Source organism: Alnus glutinosa, chromosome 14 (assembly GCF_958979055.1).
Source record: "Alnus glutinosa chromosome 14, dhAlnGlut1.1, whole genome shotgun sequence".
Lineage (NCBI taxonomy): Eukaryota > Viridiplantae > Streptophyta > Magnoliopsida > Fagales > Betulaceae > Alnus > Alnus glutinosa.
In genome coordinates this window covers 14,699,638-14,715,876 of record NC_084899.1, presented here as the reverse complement: position 1 = coordinate 14,715,876, position 16,239 = coordinate 14,699,638, and the positions used below count along the sequence as shown (strand labels likewise).

Genomic DNA, 16,239 nt, shown 5'->3' with positions numbered 1-16,239 from the left:
AAAATTTCACAAATTCCTCAGATTTAAAAAAGGGGGTAGCAAGACCCCTTTTGTGGATCTTTTAAAGGGTGATTCCCAAGGAGCCACTCAAAGAAAAAAAAAAGTAAGGCCCAAGAAAGACAAGAACACTCAGATATTCAATGCTTTGAATGCTCGGGCTATGGGCGTAATCAGACAAAGTGTGCCAACTTGAAGTACTCAAAAGGTCAAGCCATGAATGCCTCCTTGAGTAATGAGTCTATAGCCTCCAAGAAGAAGAATGTAAGTTACATGGCTTTTACCGCCTTACGTGGTTGTTGAGGCGTGTGTGAGGAATCACAAGACGACTATAATGAAGGTCTCAATCTCCAAAGTGCCTATGATCAACTTTTTGTTTATAAGTAATTGTTTGCACTTAAAGGGGGTCAAACCATAGACGTGATGCTTCATGAGGCATCATAGTCAAGTAGCTTACCATTCAAGCCAACCTATTGTGGTTACTTATGATCAACTTTTTAAGGAGTATATTAAACAGAAATAAATTGAACAAAAGACTCCTTAGAAAATTGAATGAGGCAAAGGTTGAGAAGGAATCCTTGTGTGGTTAATTGCTTGATATTAATGTTGTTATGGATTCCTTTAAAAATGAGAACTCCTTGCTTGTTGGTAGAGTAGAGGACCTCGAAGATGAACTTGTTGCTTCCAAATACGATATGCCTAGTTCTTCTAGTGCTAAACTTGACCATATTTTGAGTTCTTTAAAACCCTATGGTGACAAGTGTGGACTTGGTTTTGACCAAAACGCTTCCATTCCAAAAACCACACCTATCAACAAGGGAAAAATAAACTTTGTTCCCTCCACTTGTGTTGATGATATTGCTCCTAGAGTAGTTGATATGAGGAAGGGAGTTTTTGTGGGCAAGATGTCTAAGGTTGAGGGTATGAACCCTCCCAAGAGACAACCTTCTTTAAGAGTTGTCCCTACTTGCCACCTTTGTGGCAAAGTGAGTCACATTCAACCCCATTGCTGGTTGCTTATGTCTAGAGTACCTAAGAAAGAGACCACCCCACCTAGGACTGATATGGAGAAACTTATCTCCATGATGAGAAATGTAGCCCTTAAGTTGGACAAATTGAAGGTAAGACTGTTCTTAGGAGAAGTAGGAATAGGTCCAAGAAAGTTGAGGTCACTCACCCTTTGAGGGGGAGTGATGAGAGACCTACCTAGGGTAGGTAGTTGGTAGCATGCCTAGGATTGGGGTTCATGCATTTTTCATGCATCCTAACACATACATTTTTCTTTTATGTTGCATGCATTTCTATTTTATTTTTTTCTTTTTTGTCTTGTTTGTTTGTACTTTTTTAGTTTTGCATTGCATGGTTTTGTTTCTTCTATTTTGCATTGCATTCTGTTTTTTTAAAGAAAAAAAAAAGAGAGATAAGACGTCGTTTCTTATGCACTTGTACAGTATCTCAATTTCCACATGTCATTCATTGATCTTGTCATGGTGGGTACTCACTTGTACAGTATCTCAATTTCCATATGTCATTCATTGATCTTGTCATGGTGGGTACTGTTAAAGGCTTTTTGTAATCCCAGGAGTCAAACCAGTTAAACAAAAGAATAGTGAAGAAAAATTCAGGGATGAAACTCAAATATAACTAGGAAATGATCAAAGTCCTCACAGATTAAGAATCTCAACAATGAAGATCGATAATTTTGTATATTGCATTTAATACCTTTGGAGTCAGCTCCATCTTTTCAAGAGCATTAACAATTGCAGGAACTCTAAAATTAGATTCTGGATGTGACTCCTGTTAGCAGTGACAAATCCAAAGTACAATTAGAGGTATATACACAGCTTCAAACACATAAGTAGCACCATCACTGAGAGAATAATCGGGAATAGCCTCAGTTGCTTAAGAAAAATATATATAAAATTAAAAATCAAATCTGGAACTTCTGATTCTAGTTAGTAATTGAAGTGATTGAGCTTGAGAGCCAAATGAATCAAAAGATTTCTTTCCTCCTCTGTTCTTTGTTTTTTTATTTTTTGTAAGTCCTCTGTTCTTTGTATGTTCAAAAAAAAAAAAACTATAAAAAAAAAAAAAAAAAAAAAAAAAAAAAAAAAAAATTAAAAAAAAAAAAAAAAAAGAACTGGAATTTACCACTAATTGAAGAGGCTGAGCGTGAAAGCCAAATGAATCAGATGTGTGTTTCCTCAACAAGGAGTGGAAACTCCATAATCTACAGAGAGTAACTGATTCTACTAAATATAGTCCTAATTCAGGTTCTGTTCCAGACTTAAATTGATAACTCAAACAATTAACTTGACCAGGTTGGAGCAAAAAATCTCAACGACTTAATCGTTTGTAGTCACTCACTGGAGGTAGAGCCCTAAGTATAGTGTTCCAACACTCAAGATCTAGCAGGCAAAGGTGTATGTGAAACAATGCTTAGACGAAGGTCCTCTTTCTTGGCCATTGGATCAGCACAGGTGTGATGAATTAAGAGAATCAGATCTGTAGTGGACCGCAAAAGGCATACGGAAATAATGGAACAATCTAAATTCACAAATTGATTTTTTTTTTTTTTTTTTTATATAAGTAATGCATATTTATTCAAAGTGCAAAGAGGCACAACCCTAGTGCACAGGAATTATACAAGAGAACCCTTAAATCATAGAAAAAGAAAAACATAATTCAAAAAACTCAGAAAAATTAGTTACAGGCAAACTATTCCATCACCCATGCCTCTCCATATATACAAGGATTTTAGCATCATCTTCTTCATGTCTAGCAATCCATTCTCACGATCTTCAAATCGCTTTGTGTCTGCTCTCTCCAAAGACACCACATTAAACACAAAGGAGCCAGCCTTCATATGTTCAAACCATTACGGTTCCCCAATTGTCCCCTCCAATTTCCCATTATGTTCAAAGCCTCCATGTGTTGCATAACTCGAGCAACACCAAACAATTGAAAAAGCGCACTCCACAACTCTGTTGCAACCTCACAATGAATGAGCAAATGATCTATAAACTCCCCACACTTCTTACACGTACAACACTATTCCACCCCAATAACATTTTACTTTCATAAATTATCCAAAATTAAAATTTCCCTAAAGCCACCATCACACAAAGTACGCCACTGTCAAGGGCGCCTTAACTTTCCAAATACCTTTCCAATAAAAAGTGGATTTACATGATTAGATAATACCTGATGGTAAGACTTCACTTCAAATAATTTCCATTTCGATGGAATCCAACAAATTATATCTTCGCCTCCATGCCTTACTCTTTGAGAATACAACACCTCAAAGAACCCAAAGACCACTTCCACCTCCCAATCATGCACAGGTCTAGTAAATATAATATTCCAATGAATGTTCCGATTCTGGAGCTGCATATTATCCGCCACCCATGCATCCTTACCACAAGCAATAGTGAACAATTCGAGAAATGAGACCTTCAAAGGTTGCTCCCCATACCAAACATCATGCCAAAACAACACTTTAGAACCATCTCCTACTTCATATGTCACATGATTAGCAAAACCGTCCCTCCCTCCTTATACATTTCTACTCTCCCACACAATAGGGCCCCCCAACCTCCTTAGAACACCAACCTCCCCTCATACTTTCATATTTAATGTCCACCACATTTCTGCACAAAACCTCCCTCTCCATAGCAAACCTCCACAACCACTTACCCAAAAGGGCTCGATTAAACTTAATCATATTTTTCACCCCTAAACCCCCTGAAATTATCGAAGTACATATTCAACCACTTCACCAGATGAAACTTAAACTCATCACCAATACCTCCCCAAAGAAAGTCCCTCTGTAGTTTTTTCAATCAATTAGCCACTCCTACCATGGAAAAGGGACAAATAATATGTTGGTAAATTAGAGAGTACTTTTTATCAAGGTTAACCTACCTCCCTTTTGATAAATAAAACCTCTTCCAACCCGCTAACCTATGCTCCATCTTCTCAATAATGCCACTCCAAATGGTGGAATCCTTATAGTGAGCAAAAAACAAATAACAAAATGTGATACTACCTTCTCCTCATGATTTCTCGATCCCACCGAAAACCCAGATAGAAGCCCTTTATCCACCATAGCGAACATCATCATGCTTAATGCCTCCATAATAATCATCAACAATAGTGGAGACAATGGATTCCCCTGTCTTTTTTAATCCACACGAACTACTAAAAAAACCCAAAGGCGAACCATTAATGAGAATGGAAAACCGAACCATAGATATGCAGTGATCTATCCAACCTCGCCATCTCTCCCCAAAGCCGCATCTCTTTAGCAAATATAACATAAAACCCCCAATTGACGTGGTCATAGGCCTTCTCCAAATTCAAAAATTGATTTATATTAGATATTTGATGACAACGGACTGAAAGACAATTCAAATCCCAGACAAATTCCACAAGGGGACCTTCCAAAGGTAGTATTTGCAAGAGGAAGAGAGAGGAGAACTTGTCTCATTTAAAACATTTTACCTTAGAAGCTAAAATAGTTTTTTAAGGGAGTTAGTTGTAGAATGAGGTGCTTCCCATAAATTTTTGTGACATCATTGCAAATTCAAACTAACCATAGGTTATCTTTATTAGTTGTTGAAATAATATGTGACAACCTAATCCAGTAAATTATGACAATTCAAAAGAGATTCACCCCTATTTTCTCTTACATTTGCCTATTCCAATCATAACTAACAATTTCGAACAAAATATGACAACATATTGAGAAGATCTTTTCCTTATATGATGTTAATGTTGAAAATATGCCACTAAATTGATTCTGATAGGATTTTTTATTTCCATATATATACCATTTCTTTTATAAGTAATAAAAATATATTAAAAAAGCGTAAGGCGCCCCTAAATACGGGGATAGTTTACACAGGAACAACCAAACCAGCCCCCCCCCCCCCCCCCCCCCCCAAAAAAAAAAAAAAACCGTTAGACCCTAAAACCCAAGACCCACATGAGGCACTCAACACTACATCATGTAAGCCTTGCCTTTTCAACGCCGAGATGGTGCACTTGCAACACCGTAGTTAATAGAGCTTTTCAAATTCAATAGCTCCCTTCCCTATTTATTGTATTTTGTTCCTATTTATAAACGCACATAATTGTATCAATAAAATCATAAAGAAATAATAAGATTGAATTTACTCTCCAACTTGGTATCAGAGTGTTTAGTTTATTACCTTTTTTTTTCTTTTTCTTTTTTGCATCTTCCACTGGTCTGCCTTTGTTTCCATAGCAGACCCATGTCAAACTCTTCAAGAATTTTGAAGTTTTCATTCATGTGGGTTTGTGCCGGTAGCACATTTGGGCAACCAACGTCTCCGTGTAGTTGGACGATAGATGATCGTATGAGAGTGAGAGGGGTTGACAAAGAGATCTGAGTTGTTTTCTGGAGAAATCGATGTGTTCTGATGAGACCACTTAGTTTTCCGGTAGCGCACTGCACTAGTGAGCAGAGGAGATTCTTGGATGAGAGCTGAGATTTGGGTTGTTGTTTGTTGAATCAAGTGATAAAAATAGAGAGCCCCTTTTATCCGGACCAACTGTAAGACACTTTTTACAGCCTCCAATAAAACTTTAACACATCAGCGAAACACACCAGATAGAATAGGGATGAAAGCAGCCAATCCATCATCAAATTGGGGCACTTTTGTCTTTTCCCGTTATGGTCTAGCCAGATCTGAACACCATCGACGGCTGCCAGCTCCACCCTGACCACTCTGGCTGAGTTCAGCCTCCACCACGGCTGGCTCTGGTTACAAGTCTAGTTTCTCTTGACCCCCAGTTTTTCTTCTTTTCCTTGACACCCAACCCACAACTGGTTATAGGTCCGGTTTCTTTGTCTCTCTCTCTCTTTGAACTTGCAGACCATGAACCCCATCTTAGGTGAAGCATCAAACTCACCCAAATCAGCCACCCTACAATCGACCATGAACCCCATCTCAACAACAATCAACAACCCAAGGAAAACCCCATCAACAAAACACTAAATCAAAATTCCCAAATTGGAACAATCAAAGGGGAAATCCTTACCTTGCTAGAGTTTTATACCTCCACTTTCAATCTCACTCACGGCCAACATCACTCTCTCCTCCGTCGTACAGTGGCCAAAATTGCCGCGGGATGGCGCATCAACCATCACAGACCTGAGCTCGCTCGCTCTCTCGATTCTCATCTACTTGAAACTAGGCAAATTTCAGTGGTGACCTTCGGCGTATTCCGACGATGGCTCCATGGATTCCGGCGACAACGTTCAGCTGGAGAGGTGGGGCGGTTTACAAGCCGAGATCTCTCTCTCTCTCTCTCTCATCTACCTGAAACTGGGCGAATTCCAGCGGTGGCCTTCTGCGTATCTGACGGTGGCTCCATGGATTCCGACAGCAGCTTTGGCTAGAGTGGTGGGGTTGTTTACAGGTTGGTTCACTAGGGTTAGAAGGAAATGAGGAGAGTAATGATCTGATGTTTTAGTCTCTAGTGTATTTGGTGTTTTCTAAGTGATGTGTCAAATGCTTATTGAAGGCTGTAAAAGTAGTGTTTTACAGTAAATTCGTATTGAAGGTTTTCTCTAAAGATAAGCTTTTTTGGTTGTGCAAATGTTTCTAGATTTTTTTTTTTTAGCAAAAATGAAGCGTTTTGTTGCGGCTGTCTAATCCGAGGCAACTACATGCGACGGTTCTAATCGGGGAGGAAAACAACAAGCCGCTTAGGGTTGAATGGAAAACAACCGATCATATAGCATTATCCAGAAAAACAAGTTGTATAGCAATAGGTGTAACGACAAGTCATCTAGCATTCAGCAAAACGACAAGTTGTTTATCAACGGCTTTGGTAGAAGCATAAATAAATAATAAAAAAATAAAAAAAGATGCTTGTTTTATGTTTGAATAGATGCGTGAATTCTATTTTGGATTTACTACTCTTTAATCTTTCTTGACCCTGAGTATTCTATATTGAAGTATTTGGTTGGATGTCTAAACTCAAGATGCCATAAATAAGTTACCTGAACACTTACAAAATGGAGATGGCGAGTTGGGTGACCTCTCATAGTGAAAATCCAATTGTAACGACCAACCCTAACGACACAATATTGTCCACTTTTCGCTCCCCCAAACAAGACTTCTCAGGAGGGCACCCATCCCAGTACTACTCTCGCATAAGCACACTTAATTGCAAAGTTCCGATAGGTTCATGACAATCACGGCTTTAAAACGCGTTGTATCAAGAAGAGTGCAAATATACATATAAGCACATCATCATTCCTATACCCAGGCGATGTGGGACGTCACAATCACCTTCTTGGGACTCAGCGTCCCCGTGGGCAACCCTCATGGGATCACCCTATTCTTGGCGTCCCAGTGAGTGCTTGCTAGTGACCTTTATGGGCTTGTGCATACTCCCCCATCTCAGGCTAGACAATGGCTCTGATACCATTTGCAAAGACCCACCCCCATCAACACAATATTGTCCGCTTTTAACTCCCTCGAACCATACTTCCCATGAAGTTAACCATCCTGCTACTACTATCACAAAATCACACTAAACTGCGGAGTTTTGATAGATTCAAGGCCATCACGACTTTAAAACACATTGTGTCAAGAATAGTGCGAATATACATATAAGGTCATCGTCATTCCCATACCCAGGCGATGTGGGACGTCACACCAACTCTCCATACACAAGACTCAAGATATCGAGAGACTTGTTAGAGACTTTGAGGTCGTCCTACAAGAGGTTGAGGGGGGTCTTTCAAGAAGTGGAACACGGCCTCATGCTAATCATACTTCTATGGAAAAGAAGATTTTTTCCACACCAGATTCTAGTTATACTTCTGCCTATACCAGTATTTTTAGCAAGGAAGAGGTTAGACACACTTCGATACAAACATTAGCTCTTGCATCCTCCTTCACCCATATGGGTAAATTCACCACAGCTTTGAATGCATCTGCTACTCTATCTAATGATTCTTGGATCATTACCGGTATGTCTTCCTTATTTTCTTCTTATAATCTTTGTTCCGATAGGGAAAAGGTTAAAATAGCCGATGTTCTCGATCGTCAACGTCTAGTAGAGGCTCCACTTCTATCACACCTTCCATGTCATTGTCTTCTGTTCTTCATATATCATATTTTGTAGCCAATTTATTGTCCATTGCTCGTATTACTCGTGAGTTAAATTGTAGTCATCTTCTATTCTGATTATTGTTTTTTCTAGGACCTAGCCACAGGGAGAATAATCAGCAACTGTAGCTTGAGAGATGGTTTGTACTATCTAAACTCTCAGCCCACGACACAAGGTCGACTCACACAAGCTTATCACATCATTCAGTCAAATGACTCTGCAGCAAGAACTTGGCTTTGGCATCAGCAGTTAAGGAACCCTTCTTTTATGTTATTGCAACAGATGTTTCCTTTCTTAGTTTCGCATAATCTTGTTTCTAAGTTTCAGTGTGAAACTCGTGAACCTGCTAAACATCATCGGGTGTCATTTTCTCCTGGTATAACTAAAAGTGATGCGCCTTTTGTTCTTGTTCATACTGATGTTTGAGGTCCTCCACAGATAGTTTCTTTATTTGGTCATTGGTGGTTTGTATCTTTCATTGATGATTATTCTCGAACCACCTGGGTCTATTTGTTAAAAGATAAAAGTGATGTGTCCTCTGTTTTTCAGATATTTCACCGCATGATTCAAACCCAATTTACTACCTCTATCAACATTGTTCATTCTGATAATGGGGGTGAGTATCTATCTAGCAGTCCCGGTACCTTTTTGTGAACATTGTATTATCCATCGAATCACTTGTGCTGATACTCCCCAACATAATGGAGTTGCTGAGCAGAAAAATCAACATATTCTTGAGGTAACTCGGTCCTTAATGATTGATATGCATGTCCCTAAATCTTATAGGAAATGCTCTACTTTCCAAATTTTTATCCCTAAAAAGTGGTTCCCAAATGATGTGTCATCATCCCATGAGATGATAACACATTTTTCAAAATGATAAATCACATGAGATTGTGACACATCATTTAGGAACCAAATTTTAGGAAAAAAATTTGGGATGTGTAGCACTTCTCAAATCTTATTGAGGTAATGTCTTCCTCACTAGACATATCTCATCAATAGGACGCCCTCACATGCCTTAGATTCAAAACACCTCTTGAGCTGTTGTCCCCACCTTTATCAATTTTCAAAGGTGTTTGGTTGTGTCTGTTTTTCTCACACATTCATGATCCAACTCGAGGCAAATTAGATCCTCGTGCTCTCAAATGTATCTTTGTGCGTTATTCCCCCACTTATAAGGGGTACAACAATTATCATCCTCCTTCGCAAAAGCGTTTTGTCTCGATGGATTTTACATTTTTTAAGTTGCAACCATATTTTTCATCCACCTACACTTCGCTTCGAGGGGAGAGTCCGAGTGAAGAGAAGTTATTTATGAGTAGTCCTTTACCTATCCCCGCTACTGTGTCAGAGCATGACAAACACCAACCACTTGCTGATGAGTCTACTACTAACGAGTCATATGAACCCTTGCCAATGGAGGAGCTAAGAGTTTACTCCAGATGCCATAAAAGAGTTTACTCTGGAGATTCCCAATGCTACTTATCAGACAACTGACCCTAACTCAGGTAATAGTACTTCTACCCTTGATTTAAATTTTTCAATGCCTGTTTTTGATGATATAAATCTGCCAATTGCTCAATGTAAAGGGGTTAGACCTTGTACTCAAAACCCTATATCTAACTTTGTATCCTATCAACATCTTTCATCCTCATATTGTTCCTTTGTATCCAAATTGTCTTTTGTGCCTATTCCTCAAAATTTACAAAAAGCAATTAGTGATCCAAAGTGCAGGGAAGAAATGCAGGATGAGATGAGAGCTCTACACAAAAATAACACATGGGGAGCTAGTCGAGTTGCCTACTGGAAAAAAGGCGGTTGGATGCAAATGGGTCTTTATAGTGAAGCATAAGGTTGATGGGTCAATGGAAAGATATAAGGCATGATTGGTGGCAAAAAGCTTTACTCAAACTTACGAGATAGACTATGAGGAGACTCTTGCGCTGATAGCAAAGATGAAATCTATTTGAGTCCTACTTTCTTTCGCAGCAAGCTTAGTCTGGCCACTTCAACAACTTGATGTGAAGAATACATTCCTTCATGGAGATCTAGAGGAAGATACTACATGGAACTTCCTCCTGGTCCTTAATTCTCCTCAGCTAAGAGTAAAGTGTGTAAATTGAAGAAAGCCCTATATGGACTGAAACAATCTCCGAGGATGTGGTTTGAGAGATTCTTCCAAGCTATGCAGAGATTTGGCTATAAATAGAGCCAGGCAGATCATGCATTGTTGATCAAACATTCGTCACAGGGAAAGGTAACTACTTTAATTGTTTATGTAAATTATAGTGTTGACTCGAAATGATAATGAGAAAATACAAAGCTTAAAGAAATATCTGGCCAGTGAATTTGAGATTATAGACTTAAGCCATTTAAAATTTTTTCTGGGTATTGAAGTACCAGGATTGAGAAGCAACTTGAGAATATTTTGACAAAGAGAGTGTCCAGTAATGTTCTTCAATCAGCTTTGTGCAAGTTGGGCACGCAAGACATCTTCGCTTCAACTTGAGGGGGAGTATTGAAGATATGCGGTTGATCTCATTCTGATATGATATGATTTCCATATATTTCCCATTTATTGTATTTTCCATCTTAGATTGTATTGCTCCTCTTCATAAATGCATGTAATTGTATCAGAAAAATCATCATAAATAATAAGATCGAATTTACTCTTCAACTATTATTCAGCATATAAAGGTGTGATACAAAATTGAATTCGTTTTACATTATCAAAAATGATTGTGCTAAAAAGTTGGAAACTAGGATTTCATATATGCTATTTATTGAACCCATACAATCAGTAATCCCCGTGTTTGGAAATTAAGACAAGGACAATCAGGCCCAGAAATCCATATCTTAAAGGATGTCTTAACAGCTTACACAGCTAGTGATATTAAGAGAGCATGAAAGTGAAGTACTCAGCTAAATATACCTGGTTATGACCCATGGCAGGAGCTACAGCATAAATCAGCTTTGCATTAGTGACCTTTTCATTTGAAGGAATATAAGGATCCTTTCCTATACCATTTGAGCAAGAAATGGAAGTGCCAATACTTCTTGAGAAATATCTCCTTCCTCTTGTCAAATTCTTCAGGAAAAATTGATCCCCACAAAATTTTCCATACATGTCAATTCTATCATGAGTCTTCCACTTGTGTAGATGATGCCACATCAAAAACATGTTCCCTAACACAAGCACATTTCTGTGATCTCGAATACAACAAAGGCTAGACCATATTTCTCGGATATTAGAACATTACAATATATTTATCAAGACAGTAACCATAAAGTAATATCTAGCAAAAAAAAAACATGAGGATAAGCCATATCCACATTAAAGTATAGAGTAATGAGTTCTGAAATCTGAAATCTGAATATTTGTAAATCTCTTCCCTAGTGCAGGTACTCAACAAGCAAGCATTAACAGCTCAAATGAGTGCCATTGCTTGGTAGCTGGAGCAGAACAGAAGGGAAAAGTAGTAGAGTAACACAGGACTAGTAACTCTAGGTTTAATGTGGTGCATTTGGAATGAGTAAAATAGCGAAGTGCTTGTGTTAAGCTCCAATTGCATACAGTCAGGGTGGTATTCTTGAGATCATAAAGTTCTAGGTCAGTGGTTCCGTGAGCCTTGACTCTTCCTTTTGTTCTCTAGAACTCACAGACACATTATACGTAGGCGTTGAATAGTTTTTGATGTGTAGGAGATCCTCATATGCCTCCTTTTTGATTGGCGATGTTTCCAATTACAATACAAACATCATAAAAAAAAAAAAAAAAAAAAAAAAAAAAAAAAAAAAAACAAGAAGACAGCTCAATCTTGGCTTGTCATTGAGCTCATTCACCTGGTAACTAAGATAGGCCAAAGGTTAAGTTTCATGCCAATTGCTTTGCAAGCCAACCTTGAGCATTGGCTTGATTGGACTAGTTGCAAGGAAGGTAATGTTAAATTACCACTTATCCCAAAAGTTTAAACTAGTAGGAAGAAATAAATTTAATCATTTAATCAATACTTTAATACTCCCTCTTACGTGCGAGTTCAAACTCCCTTTTTAATAGGCGAGAGATCACCGGCGTGTTCTAAAGAATATCTAAACAAATAGGTGCGGACTTCTCCATCATCCCAAAGCTAACTGAGAATTGAAGTGCAAACATTGGCAATGTGCTCATCGGCGCACTCTGAAGAGTTCAATAGTATCGACGCAAGGTACACCAACAACCCATTGTTCGCCAGAGAAATCACAACAGAGTAAGTCAGTGCATGCTGAAACGCTTTCAGTCTCAACAACACATGCTGAAATGCTTCCAAGCTCGTAGGTGCAAGCTTCTCCACCAAACAATAGCTCACCGGAGACAACGCCAAAAGGATTACTGTATACAAAGACATATTAGTCGACTTCATCCTCGACCCAAAGCTTACCATTCAGGAGAAAGAATCCGAAACCAGGTGAGGCTGGGAGTCGTATGCTTGAGGGCTAGCGTCACTAGAAGTGGGAAGAGCCTGTTCCAAGAAGGATAGCTCTAATGTGGGTCAGAAACAGAAACTGAGCCCAATGCATCAGGCTCCACGCTAGTGGCATAAGAGACAGAAGGTTGGCCCAAGGAAGAACCTTGTCTTAGTACTGTGGGAGCCTAAAAGGTCTGACTGGCCCAAAGAGAGGCCTAGGCTTGTTCCAAAAGAAACCACCGAATCCAACTTATCAAGCCCCTACGCCTTTTTTCTCCAAATTTGGGTTACACACGGTGTCTTCCAGCTCATGTGTCTCACCCCCTACCCATCCACAATGATTCGTAATTTGCAACCCAGGAAAGGGCGACAGTTGTCCTTAAGGTACTTGAGGATCTTCCAAGAGGGGAAAAGGATTGCCCCAGCCTTTATGCTACCTTCCCCTTTGTCTCCCTCTTTTGTCTCTATGCCAACACTGGTTCAAGAAATTCTGTGACGTTGGCGAGAATGAAATTTGGAATGGAAAGCCACGTCCTTCTTGAGCATAACAGAATGTGTACATTGTTTTGTCCTCACGTCTGGTTCTGGTTTTGTCCCGATGTTCTGACCATCTACCATTAACACTGCATTCGAGCTCAACATCACACCAGAACCAATAGCTCCACCAAGAGTTGCAGGAATGAATGGAGTTTTAGCACACCAAACAGACTGAGTGAAGGGCATGCCAACGCAAGGATCATCATGAGAAGCCGGAGGGAACTGTGTTCCCGGTGCTATGAGTTTGCATGGCCGCTTCTGGTTTTGTCCTGAAGTACTTGCCATCCATCATTGATGCTGTATCCGAGCTCAACGTAGCACCAAGGGCAGGAGCTCCAACAAGAATTGAAGGAGCGCATGGGGTTTTAACAGCCAGAGCTGTCTACGTGAATGCTTGCTAACGCAAGGATCTCCATGAAATGCCAGAGGAAGCTGTTTCACGGTGAAGTATGGTTCCAACTGGAAACGCAGCACCTTCCCAAAGCCACACCAACCCCACTTCTCTCTGCCTTCTGGGAGCAGAATAATCCCCCACCTCCCTCCTCCACTGAACTCTTCAATGGCCAAATAAGCCATGTGAACATTGTAGCATCTTCGACAAAGGATGACGTTGTATGCGGTTCTGATTTTCGGAAAGAACCCCTTACTGTTTGCTGAACTTGCCACCTCCCCTATCGTCGACAAAAGCCAGAAAATGCCTTCATGACCCAAACAAACAGAACAGACAGAACCTAAACCTTGCTCGATAATCTTGAGACATAAAGATTTCCCCCCGAATCTAAAAAAAAAAATTCAAATGACTTCGATTCAACACAAAAGATATGTGGACAATCACTGGACAGTAGTGTTGAAAAGACAGAAAAAGTAAGAAGAATACATAGAGAGGACCAATGAACAAGCTAACCGGAAAACTAGCCGGAGAATAGGTCCAAAGAAGATGATGTTAGTGACGACTTAATGGTGTGAGGTCTTAAAGGTTCCTGCAGCTGCATGGCGATATTCTATAGCTTTCTTTCTCTTCTTTTACTTGCTCTCAAGGATGTAGTAGTAGAGTAAGGAATAGCAAAGGGGAAGATGGTATGAGAAGAGAAGAGAGAGGAAGATTCTAGATACAAAGTTAATGTTTGAGAGTAGTATCCTATGATCATTAAAAAAGAAAAAAGAAAAAAGCCTCGAGCATATGTGGAAGTGTGGCTTTCATAGTCCCATAACATGCCCCCACTTTACCCAGTTTTGGTGCCTTTCTTTTCTCTTTTGGATAATTTCTTACTTAGGTTTTACAAGGACCTAGTTTACCAAGGCATCTTGACGTGTAACATACCTTAGGCCTCAACCTCACAAGTTTATCGACAATTTACAAGATGAAACATGACTTTCTTACAAATTATTTAGTTTTCAAAATGAGAAAGATATCACTGAAAATTTTAGTATAGAAATACTAATGGACAATTCTGTTTTATATAATGTTCTAGCATTATTTCTAGTAATATTATTCCATCAGTCCAGCCCCCAACATAAAAATCCTGGTTCCACTCCTATTGCACAGGCTTTATGCTTTCTTTTCTACTTCCATTCAGAGTTTCAACACCAAACACTCAACTAAGTCCTTCAAGGTTCAATCTGTTTATAACTAAGCCATCCATAAACTACTGAAATATCAAACCCGCCCCTAATGCAATGCTCAATTTCTAAAGGTCCTGCATCAGATTTGCTATCAGAAACCACTACTCCTTCTAACCCTTAACTCCTCCTAGCACATTATATGACCAAAATGAACTGGAACTACATTTCCGTCAAAGTTGAAGATAAACCGAAACTACCCAATCAAGAACGACGCAAGTAACACTAACCTTTAAAATGAAAACAAACCTGAACGCCAAAATATTGACACCCCAATCAAAAATTATTATCAATCTAACACCCATATAAAATATTACTTCAACCCAGATAAATAAATAAATAACCCATAAATTGAAGGAAACAGGGTTCACTGGTTTGTAAGAGTGCGAGTGTGTGTGTGTGTGTGTGAGAGAGAGAGAGAGAGAGAGTACCTTCAGAAGACGGAGAACGAGGGAATGTTTGGAGGAGCATAGTGACGACTGGGTGAGAGAACGCTGTCCTTTTCTTTTTTTAAATGATCAGAATCTTTTTCCCCGATATATTATCAGCAGATATAATATAATTATTATGTTTAGCACATGTTATTTTACGTTTCTTAAGAGACGAATATTATTCTTTCTTTTTTTATATATATCATTAAACACTAGATTTTTTTTTTTTTTTTTTTTAAAGTAACACTGGATTTATTAACTATAGGATGTTCAGCAGCAAGCTTGATCTTCAAAGAGATTAAAAGTTAATCCTTTGGTTTTAAGCTTCAAAAATAAATTCAGCATTTTGTAAGGAAAAACAGTCGAACGCACCTCAAATGGGCTCGAGGGCACTACCAAGGGTTGGAGCGCACACTAGAAAAGCTCGAGCGCAAATCCATGGGAGCGAGCACAAGAATCCACCAGCATGATGCGCTCGAAAGCACCAAAAAATTGATCGAGCACATTCATGGCGACGAAACAGACAACAAGGCAGAAACCAGATAAGGAAAGAGTTTTACGACTTCTACATAAATTAGATGTTCTGAAAGGCATATATCCATGTAGGATTTCATTTATACTTTATTAATACACTACATACTCATCCAATTGAAGAAGTTGACACTAGTGAAAAACTAAGACTCCTATATGCGTATGTGTATAAACAACCAATATACTAAAATATTAAAAGCGGAATATAATTCATTTCCTCCCGGTATTGTATCTCTATTCACACATTCCACACATTAAGAACAATATGTAATTCAACTTTGACGGTATGAAAAGATACAAATGTCCTTTTTTTTTTTTTTTTTCAATGCTTTATTTATTGTCTTATATAAAAAAAATAAAAAGTATTATTAGCTATTATAAGCTTGTTACTAAGTAACTGGGCATCTTGTCTCATTAAGGGGTGAGTGTTCACGTCAAAAGGTAAGAAGTTTGGAATGGTTAATGTAGTATTAGGGACTAGTTTAACTTCGTAGCCTTTTTTACTCGAGCTAGTAAGCCTTTAA

At 38.9% G+C, this 16,239-nt stretch overlaps 1 protein-coding gene across 3 annotated transcripts in view; it reads right to left on the bottom strand.

The window, feature by feature from the left end:
- LOC133857318 (histone deacetylase 14, chloroplastic) overlaps positions 1 to 15,280 on the bottom strand; it is a 28,140-nt gene extending 12,860 nt beyond the window's left edge. For 2 of the 3 annotated variants that reach the window (XM_062292536.1, XM_062292537.1), the window contains exons 1-3: positions 15,185 to 15,280; positions 11,084 to 11,337; positions 1,720 to 1,794 (exon numbers count right to left, since the gene is read on the bottom strand). In XM_062292536.1, coding sequence (XP_062148520.1) covers positions 1,720 to 1,794; positions 11,084 to 11,337; positions 15,185 to 15,224 — 369 coding nt within the window. In that variant the 5' untranslated portion in view covers positions 15,225 to 15,280. The remainder of the gene's footprint in view (positions 1 to 1,719; positions 1,795 to 11,083; positions 11,338 to 15,184) is intronic. The other variant, XM_062292538.1, reaches the window with a different exon arrangement.
- Between the last annotated feature and the right edge of the window lie 959 nt (positions 15,281 to 16,239).